Here is a 10,583-nt window from a genome sequence, read left to right as displayed (position 1 = left end):
ACTATAGTTTACTATAGTATTTTTTTGTTAGGGAGAGTCTAGTTTTGTTTTATATATGAATGCTTTACTATGAAAAATATTGATGGCAAACTAATGATACAAACTTTATGATACACAATATGACTTCAACTTTTCTTTTGTCAATGTCCCTTATTTAGGTGGCAAAATACAATTATGACTTGCATAGCGTGTCATTCGATACTCAAGAGCATGTTCTATGAAAATACAAGTTCTTAATCGAGGCAGCTACTGACGAAATAGTTGATGGTACATATATGTACTAGAGTATCGACAATTTCTAAAGTCAACATTTCGCAAATTCTATAATCAATACCATGATTATATGCAAATGTATACAATTTGCCGCTATCTCAAAATGCCGACTGATGTTTTCATATAAGCCATCATTTTCCTATTGAATTGTCTACGGATTACTTCGTTTAAGCGATCATAACATATGGCTCACGGTGGCTGGGAGCGGTCGACATGGTATGCTTACTCCTCTGTGGCACCTGATTCAACCTCTAATGTATTCAGGGATCCGTCCTATGCTTCATGCCATTAAAAATATCTTCCTATTTTAAAAAATTCCATTATTTGAAAGCAATCATTTTAAACGAAGTTGTCCTCCAAGAGAAGATAATCTACAATAAACCTTGAACCACAACGCTGAGTCACTTTTTTGCCACTGCTTTTCGTATTTTTTTCCTCTATTTTTTTCCTCTATAAAGAGGTTAAGTATTTTCCTTATGAAGTGCCCCTATCAAAGCCCATAGGGCAAATATTGAGCAATAATCTCTAACATATTTCGATGTTGTTCAATTTTTGGTACAAAGATTGTTAGTTTCCTTAAATCAGTCTAGAAGAAGAGATATAACATTTTTAAGCATACGTAAACAGCAGAGAAGAATTATGAGTAATATTATAGAGTTGCATAGGCTGGATAGATTGAATAAATGTCCTACAACTTGTGCTTGAATAGCTTCTGTATTTGTTACCCTCGTGCTTTTCATTATCATTAATTTGGAATTCCAAAATGTTGGCGATGCTTTACTTTTGTAAAAATCCAGTTAGATTTAAAAAGACAATCTTTTAAACAAAGTAAAATCCCCGTGACAGGAACAAGGTGAAGTTCATTAGAATATATGTCTATATAACACTAGGGAGTGTGAGTGCACTTGTCTTCCAGTTCTGTTTAGATGTCGACAAGACTCCATTCTGATATGTTCTAAGAGTTCATAATGTTTATAAATACGTGTACACTGTAAGTGCATGATTCCGTAAACATTAATCTTTTTTCTTCCTTGTATAATTACTTACATTAAGGAGTCGCCTTGATTAGGATAAATGGTGATACATATTGTCTAAATATGTGTTAATCATGATTAAAATGCTACTACTCACGTGAGAGTTAACAATATCACTTACCTGATTTTGATCACGCGAACACAATTGTCAGTTAAAGGTAAAACGTTGAGTCTGAATCAACTTGTATATGTGCTGCAACAAGCGTAAGAACTCTCAGCCATTAATCCATTCCCACGTATTAATTGACGGTATCATGCGAGGATTCAGCAACAAAGGACAAGTAGATATTAATTCATCATTTAGCATGTTGACATTTTGACTAAGAACAAACAATATTTTTCTTCCAGTCCTAGAAGGAATAAGGTTAATTTTATTAAGGACTAATTCCTTCCATTTAGCATCTCTCTCTCTCTCTCTCTCTCTCTCTCTCTCTCAAAGGAACGAGGTTATGGTCTAAGGCTAAAACCCATTCTGAACTATTCGCCTCACATTGTAGATATGTGGATCTATTAAGTTGTATGTGATAGGGGAATGTCCAGGATGGGATATTAGCAGTGCATTATCAAAATATGGATCGTATATGACGCCCGAAATTTTCACGATTTTTTTTTTATCAAACTTCACGTACGTGAAATAATTACGTCATCAGATCTGTAGTTACATGGTAATCATTGATCAATTCTATTCTAAGTAAAGGATAGGCTTGTGGGAAGTCTCAGGACTGAGATTAGAGGAGCAGCGAGAAAAGGGAATACTTATAGTAATCAATATTTATTTATTTATCATTTTTGTTTATTTTGGGGTCGCTTTTCTTTCTTTGTGTAAGAAATTAAAAATGATCTGGAACACATTGAGGTTAGTTGACTGTGTATGTCAATGTATGTAATAAATTATTGAATATCTTGTTGATTAAAAAGGAACCACTACTTACATGTAAAAAACAATTTTCGAATTTATCATGATAAGGTACGTATTCTCATTTCTCTTACTGTTTCTATTACACTTCTACGAGAAAGAATATAGTAAACATAAAATGACAAACAAAATTTCTCTAATTACATATGTTTCTTTATTTCATAACTTGTAAACATATTTACATGTGAGGTTTACAATCATAGAAAAAAAATTTAATGTACTAAAATTCTCTTTCCACAATGAGACACAATTAAGGCTTATTTTCAATATAAATAGTTATTAGAATAAAACTAATTTTACACAATATGAAGACAATTACATATTAATTTTGCAAATTGTTTGCATGCACTTCATAAACTACAATGACAATAAATGTACAAACATAGATAAATGAGAGGAAGTAGGAATATATAAGAACAAGCAAGGAATAAGAGGGAGTACATGCATATATTATAAATACATGTAGTACTGTATTTCATATATTAATATAAATCGGTTATTTCTACATTTGATTCTTTTTATAATAAACAGATATTTGCATTTTTTTTTTAAAATTCCAATATACAGCCTGTTGCTGAAAAGAGATGCGTGAAATAAACTTGGGCCTGTTTTTGATATCATTTGATGTATATAGATCTTAATCTAGCTTCTTTTATTTCTTTTTGTGTGCATTCAACAACACAATGAAACTTGTCACAAATCTTAAAAAAGGTCACACAATGCTTAAAATCAATTTCTCTGGAGTACCATTCCATCTCCCAGTTTCAAAAGGGTGTTTAAAATTGTTAGATCTTAATCTACATTGCAAAGTTGACAAAATTTTCGAGGCAAAATAACAAAATCCTAGCTGGCTTCTGTATAAATTCTTCAAAATTGATAATTTGGGCCTATCTTAATTGTGTATGGCCCCAGCCAAAGTACATTTTACTGAAATAAAGTCAAATAAACATTGGCCCATTGTGGCCTCAACTTTCCTCCAGGGGTCATGATTTGAACAAAATTGATAAAGAGTCAGACAGAAAGAATTGATAAATTTGTTCATAAATTTTTCAATAAATCTTTAGAAATCTTCAGTGATTTCGGTTCATGTGACCTAAATCAAAATCGATGTTTAAATAATTATTTGATTTTTAATAAATATTAATTAATATTTAATTTACCCTAATATGTATATTAATATTTAAATTTACCCTAATATGTATACAATGTCTTTTAAAAGAAATATCAACTTAAAATGTTCCTACATTAATTGATTTTCCCGCTGTCTTTGTTGATGTTCTTGTATTGATTTACCATTAGCATTTAAAATAAATACACCCCCTCTTATTTTTTTTTCTCTCTCTATCGGGGGAGTGACTCATAAAAAATAAATATCAACAAAAACAACATACCTCTAAATTGTTTATGTACATTCTATCAATGTGTGAAAAACTTCGGATCATGCGTCATCGTGATCAAGGCCAAAATCCAGCTTGCACAAGAACAATCTCGATTGAGAAAACAACAATTTGACGTCACAGCGACAGTTCTAAAAATAGCGTACTTGTTATGATTAACCAGTCAATGCCTTCGGTTCAAAGATAGTGTCGAGTGCAAACAAAGATGAAAAAATAATGTCAGTGAGATATTGAGTCACTTTGTTTTTGGTGCTCTAGTGAAAAAGATCTGAATGAGCGAGGAAGACTTAAATCATATTCAACCCACGGAGGACTTAGTAAGTAACGTTCAATTTGTAATCGGGGATAACCTTCCTTTCATTGCCACTGCGCAGTAGCACAGCTGATTTTTGTTTACAAACATTCAAAGTTATTGTGGAACCAATACGTTTTGAGTTGGACGTTTTTAACAGGGAAATCGGTTGTTTGTTTCATTTAGTGGATATATGTTGTAATTTTTAAAACTTGTGGTCACGGAATTTGTTAGAAAATTCATTCTGAGGCTTAAGGTAGGATCAAAATATGCCTTGCATCATAGTTTGACAGAGATTGCGCAAGAGTTTGATATGTAGTATCATAGCTCAATAAATTCTTGCATTTTCGGTGTTTTTCCGTATAAAAAAAAATCGACAGTTTATGTGAATGTTTATTGACAATTTTTTTTTAATTTATGTCCACATATCAATTATGTCTTATGAGAATAAAAAAAAAAGACAGAGGAGGGGTGGGTGGGTACATACTTTCATGTACCCAAAAGTCGAATGTGTCTTGGCGCTATAAACAGAAGAAAAAAATCGCAGGAATGATTTTTTTTTTTTTTTTGTTGTAACATTGGCATATGACCCCTGAATAGTACAGAGATGTGATGTTTTCGAATTATATAGGGCAAAGTTCTAGAATATTCTCTGACATCTATGTTGAACACGTGTTGTTTTTTTTAATGATCACGTGAATTGAAATGTAATAATTAGATACAATCACGTGTCATTGCTTTAAGGTACCTAATTAATGTTTTTAAAATATATGGCAGTAAACAAGAGTTGACTTTCGTTATTTGTGTTTACCTGCCGAAAGGGTCGGACCTTCTGTAGACTGTGTTATAGTGCATACTAAAGACAGGAATAGAATTAAAACTGATTTATCTTTATAAGGAATTGATTTCATTGTTAAATGGTAATTTTATTTAGATTATTCTTTTTTTTTTTTTTTTAAAAAAAAAAAAAAGTTTCGATGCCGAATAAAAACAAAAGTCTTCGTAGAATAAAGAATGTTGTATAACCTAAATAATTTAACAGATTTTATATCAAAACTTATTTATATCTGGAAAAAAAGTGTGTGCTACAATATTTTTTTCATTCAACTAGGACATGAAAAAGATGTCAACAGACAGGCCTCAGAGGCGGAACGGGAGGGGGAGACCTGGAAGGCGTGGAAATAAAGTGGATGTGAAAGTGAAACTAGAAAGAAGTCGTCAGAGTGCACGTGAGTGTCGTGCACGGAAGAAGCTGAGATACCAGTATCTTGAGGACTTGGTCAGCAACAGAGAACAAGCCATCTTTAAACTCCGAGAAGAGCTGGAATTGGTAAGTACTGTTGACTTGTTAGGTAGTGTTTTAGTGCATACAGTAAGATGTAACAGATTTACACGTATATATAGTACTAAGTAGTCAAGTGGACATGGGTACAAGGATGTTTAAAACATGGTGTTTGATTATTTATATTATTGATGACTATAATTGCTGTATAGATGTATTTATAAATAATGTATGATGAGGCACCTCTCCTCATGACTACCCACTGCACGGTTCTGACATGCTGCATGCCCTTTATTTTAGACCACTGGTTAGATAGATTGAACTTGCTCTAAGATATAATTATATACAATATGAATTCTAAGATATACAATTAGACTTTGTCTATATACAATTAGACTTTGTCTTCATCCGGATTCTATATTTTAGCTGCCCAGAATATACTTCAAACAAAAATGACTTAGTCAACAGTGCATAGGCTTTTCAATGATGTAAAAATTACTAATATGAGTGAGAAGATATATTTGTCTTGCTGTTCATTCTGCATTGGCGGATCCAGTAGCTTAGGATGGTGTGACACGGGGTATGCTTTATGTCTTTAACAGATATGTGCAGATCTACCCCGCCCATTTTCCATGCTAGTTTCCGCGGTTGTTTCCTTGTTTACTGCATGGTCCCTTTGAAAAGTACATGAACTATAATAGTCCTGGATCCGCCCTGCACTGTACTTTGTTATCGAATATCAACTACCTTGGAATTACTCAACCATGACGCCATTGTCAATGAGATGACCTTGTTGAACATTTTAGCACTAGCAGTCTGGGTGCCCGTGTACTCTGTACAAACAAACACTTTTCGGAATGTTCTAGAAAATGAAAGGTTATTGGCCGTCCGAACAGTCGAACTGATACTTAGACCATTCAGTTTGAACTCAAACATTGTCCCTTCTTGATGAGCATAATTTATCATTGTTAAACGATATTGTTTTATTCGTGTCAATGAAAGGTAAACAACCTCTCCTTATAATATATACAGCTGTTTACATTGCAGACGACCCACTAAACATACGGCACTAGTATTGATCTGTGCAGTTCTTAATATTACATTGTATCTCGAATTGTCTTCCCGTTGTATCTGTATGCCTATAGTCACGTATAAATTTTTTTTCTGTCAATTTTAAGAAATTTAAATTGGTATGTCATTATGTTTTGTTCATTTCAGTGATGTCAGAGGTTTTTAAGCTAACAAAATGATTTCAGGGAGGAAAAATTGAAACAAGGCAAATTGACAGCAGATAAAAAAAAAATACAGATCTTGAATCATTAGCTCAGTTTTATTTTTAATAAACAAAATCAAAATGGTAAAAGTTAATTAAATAATGAAGTTAGTCCTGTGGTTAAATTTGTGAAGGGAGGCAATGAAAAGTTACAAGTCTGTAGAGCTGCAGGAGTTGTCGATCTTGTGCAGCGTGTAACAAGAGCATGAGGTTACCTATAGACTGAAATTTACTCATTTTAGCCGTATGTTATAATCTCCATATTACAATTTAACCCAAGACGTTTAGTGCTAAGATGTGAAGCATAACAAAGGCTATATCTCTTTATTATTTACTGTCTTTAGTACAAACAGTACTGCATTGATCTTGACCAAGGAAAACTTCCAGAGCAATTATTGAAAGAACTAGCAAATGCGATGACAAAAGTGGAAATCTCTAGCGCCTCCTTTATTCCCATGCCCACGCCTGATGTCATCGCAAACACCACAAGTAGCCAACAAGGACTGCAAGACATGTACCACCATCAAGACCCAGATGTAGTAGGATGTTTCAGCGAAGTACCAACCACTGGAAACTCCTCAATAGACCAGTATCCATTATATAACCATGCAGTGGGGGATTGTAATGTAACCTACTCAAACTTCATAAATCCAGTGTTGCAAACTCAGCATTACCCTCTTCAAGCGCACATGGAAAAAGGGATATTTTTGGACAGACAGCTGGCAATGAGCAACCAGCAACCTCATCCTGTTCAAAATGAATATGAGAACCACATACCTAACACGACCACCGCATCACTCGATACCATTTCACCAGCTTTCACCTGCGCCATAACATTAGAAAATCAAGTTACTTGTGGAAATCCGGTGGCTCCAGCAATGTCACAGAGCTTGATGAGCAAATCTGGGGGAAATATGTCATATTTGTCCCTTCTGCGGGACTCCAGTGCACCCCTTGACATAGGAGACGAGGCTTTCATGGACCCCGGATTTTCGAAACCTCATATACAAACAACAGGAAGTGGAGGTATGGTGAGGATTCCTTCGGATTCCATAGTACCCAGCACCCCAGTGCTTCCTACCATTTTGGAAGAAATGAATGTCGAAGGATTGTGAAACTGAACAATATACTAGCGACGATGTACCTCTTAGTGTTTACTAATCTGACTAACATTGATATTGAATATGTGGATCATCCAGACCGATTCAGTTCAATATGAAATGGAAATTTTGTGTTTACTATTAGAATCTAAATTCTAAAAGGAAACAATTTGAATGGAAATCCATTGTTAACGTGGCGAAAACTACCCTGTGAGGGAAATTTAGAACCGTTTTCGTTCTGCACTCCATTTTTTAATCATATAGCTGCGTGACTAATTTATATACTGAGGATAAAATGAATGACATCCATTTAAGTGATACTATAGGGCCAGATGTTGATAATGTTTATAGATTAAAATTGCCATTGTCTGAGGTTGGGAGTGGTATAACTTAGAGTGTACACATGTTTAATATGTTATATCAAAGTGTAATTTATTTGGATTATGTTTAATATGTATTAATCTTGAAAATAAGTGTTATTATTGGATACAAATATTTATTTAAGCTTTTTGTACCGAGGCTTTATGTTCATGCTATAACCATGGTGCTTTTAAGAAAGATTAGTTTAATGATAGAACATGACTGTCGTTCATATTAGATTTTGTAAAATTTAGATCATTTTAGTGAATATGTATGTGAAAATACCTACCAATATTACTAGTATAGTTCTTTAGTGTCTGTGTGTCCATTGCGTACAATTATTGTAAACATCAAATATATTTTTTATTAACCTGTACAAATTGCAGTATTGTCTAGTCACGTAAGCATATATGTATAGTTTTAATATTGATGAAAATTATGGAGGTGTTTTAATCTTCAGGACAGGCAGCAAACTTATTTTACTTGGCTCTAAAAGCTAAATTGAAAACAATTTAAAATGATAATCTACATGACGTCATAAAGTAAGTCAAATTGACTGAAAAGATGGAATTTGATTCTGAGAAAAAGCATCAAATTTGCCGTTACTTACGCACATAAATTAATCGATATATTTTTTTTATCATTATTAATATCACCGTTTTAACAAATACAAAACGCGTTTGAAAATGTGCATTAGCTCAATGATTTATTTCAGGAAATTATTTGCTTGCAAATTATTTTTTTCTATGTGCAATTTGATATCTTACTCAAATTGCTTTAATCCATGCGGGCATGGCTTCCTATATTAGGATAATAAAACCATTTGAAGTTCTGACTGTACGTTGTGTATGAATTTTAGTGTTATAAAAGACCCAGTGAAAATTGTTATGTTAAATTTGTTATACTGAATTTAATTGTAATAGTTAGGGCAGATTGATATATTTTCATATATTTATTTATTGCTATTCTGTTGCATTTGTTAATAAACCTATGAAATCGAAAATTCTTTCTTTTTTATTTGCATGTTTTAGTGGTGTATTTGATTAAAGTAATAATGGTATTAAAAAAAAGGATGTTTGTCGTCTTGCAGTTTGAGATTGACAGAAACGTTATTTCTTTACAGAAAAAGTTATTGTTTCCTTCGTTTTCTTTCTTTCTTTTTTTAATGACAACATTAACTTTTGCCAGTATGGTTAAAGAAAATTGTTGTTTTATAATGTATACATTTTTTGCAGTATAAGCACCACTGTTCGGATGTTGATGGCGGTGTTATAACAGATGGAATTCGTGAAAAATTATTGACGTGGGAATCTGAGAACAAAAGTGAGAAGAACTTAGAAAATGACGTCAGCAGTGAAAAATCGAACAGTCCTGAGTGCGTCATCAAAGAAGAACTAAGCTCATGGTGCGATGACACTTGCACTCGAACGTAAGCAATGTGTGTTCGTGTTAATCGATTGCCAGGCACCAATTTCACTGACGAAGAATATCAAGTAATTTTAGATATGAAGATTTCTAAGTAAGGTTTTTTAAAAGAAAGAAGCTTTATGATTGTTAAAAGAAAATTATATTTGGCACCTAAAAACTTCATCCACACACACACTTGTCCATTTCAAGTTATGTCTTTACATTGGTTTTTACTGTATAATTATATAGAAATATATGTGTATCATTGCCTTATATGTATGTTGTTTGTTTGTTGAAAACAAAATATGGATTATAAGTGTATGTGCAGTATAAAAGACAACGTGTAAGCTGTACTGTACAGTAAATATTGTGGCATATTTGACGGGGGTACTCGTCTGCCATACATAAGCTGGCAACAAGGATTGTATACTAAAAGGACTTGATTTTACTGAAATGTATGCTAGCACTGAAAAGAAAATAAATGTATACCAAAAATATTTTAGTTCAAAACAAAAGCTATAATTCAAACCCTTAAACAAAAAGCATAATTATTCGAAGCATGTATGCTTTTTAAATGTAAGGCGTACTTGAAGTTCAATTTTATAAAATAAAATTACGAATAAATTTCATGTCCTCAATGGTATATTTAGGCATAGTGATACATATTTGACTTTTGTTACATAAAAATATCACCTTTAATAGTATTCAAGATAGAAATGCTGTATTTCCAATAAATACACCAATAGTTTATATGTTGGTGGTTAAATAAAATTTCTCGTTTTACTTAGTTCCTATGGCAACTTTTATTGTAAATATATTTCTCAAGTAAATCCATTTAACATAATTTTGAAAGATTTGTATCGGGATCCATGCTGACTGTTGTATTTTTTTTTTATTTTATTTTTTTTTTTTTTGAAACATCGTCTGAAATGTTCCATTATGGCATTTTGATGTTTAATCTTTGATAACCATCGGTACGCGATTCTGATGATCTTTGGTAGTGGTAACAATGTACATATGTGTAGTAAATGTCTTCATTTCTGTACTCGTTTCCATTTTTGCTTGAATTTCCGAGAGATCAATCTATATTAACTGTTCAGAAAGCATAAATTACAACAGAGCCAAACGTGCGCGGAAAATGACAAAATGTCTTATATTTGACCCCATTTATAAAAAAAAAAATATACTTTTGGAATATGAGAGACAAATCTTTCCATTGAAACCAATTAGAGTAATATGGAATTTGCTT

At 32.6% G+C, this 10,583-nt stretch overlaps 1 protein-coding gene across 3 annotated transcripts; it reads left to right on the top strand.

The window, feature by feature from the left end:
* The first annotated feature begins 3,771 nt into the window (after positions 1 to 3,771).
* Positions 3,772 to 8,930, top strand: LOC133172506 (uncharacterized). 3 transcript variants are annotated; one of them, XM_061307399.1, is made up of 3 exons: positions 3,772 to 3,937; positions 5,024 to 5,242; positions 6,812 to 8,930. In XM_061307399.1, the coding sequence occupies exons 1-3, from the start codon at positions 3,893 to 3,895 to the stop codon at positions 7,580 to 7,582; spliced, it is 1,035 nt and encodes a 344-aa protein (XP_061163383.1). In that variant the 5' UTR covers positions 3,772 to 3,892; the 3' UTR covers positions 7,583 to 8,930. The 3 variants fall into 3 exon arrangements, with proteins under 3 accessions (XP_061163383.1, XP_061163386.1, XP_061163385.1); XM_061307402.1 differs by lacking the exon at positions 3,772 to 3,937 and adding an exon at positions 4,044 to 4,168; XM_061307401.1 differs by lacking the exon at positions 3,772 to 3,937 and adding an exon at positions 4,718 to 4,832.
* The last annotated feature ends 1,653 nt before the right edge of the window (positions 8,931 to 10,583 follow it).

This window comes from Saccostrea echinata, unplaced genomic scaffold (genome assembly GCF_033153115.1).
Source record: "Saccostrea echinata isolate AGI-Se365-2 ecotype Australia unplaced genomic scaffold, CSIRO_AGI_Sech_v1 ptg000054l, whole genome shotgun sequence".
NCBI classification, from domain to species: domain Eukaryota; kingdom Metazoa; phylum Mollusca; class Bivalvia; order Ostreida; family Ostreidae; genus Saccostrea; species Saccostrea echinata.
Note: the sequence above shows the minus strand (reverse complement) of the source record. Positions and strands in the feature narration are given on the sequence as shown.

Excerpts from the sequence above, each read along its gene's own strand:
- LOC133172506 (XM_061307399.1), top strand. The coding sequence starts at position 3,893 with ATGAGCGAGGAAGACTTAAATCATATTCAACCCACGGAGGACTTA. Across the intron at positions 3,938-5,023 it reads TTCAACCCACGGAGGACTTA|GACATGAAAAAGATGTCAAC; the intron begins GTAAGTAACGTT and ends TCATTCAACTAG. Across the intron at positions 5,243-6,811 it reads TCCGAGAAGAGCTGGAATTG|TACAAACAGTACTGCATTGA; the intron begins GTAAGTACTGTT and ends TACTGTCTTTAG.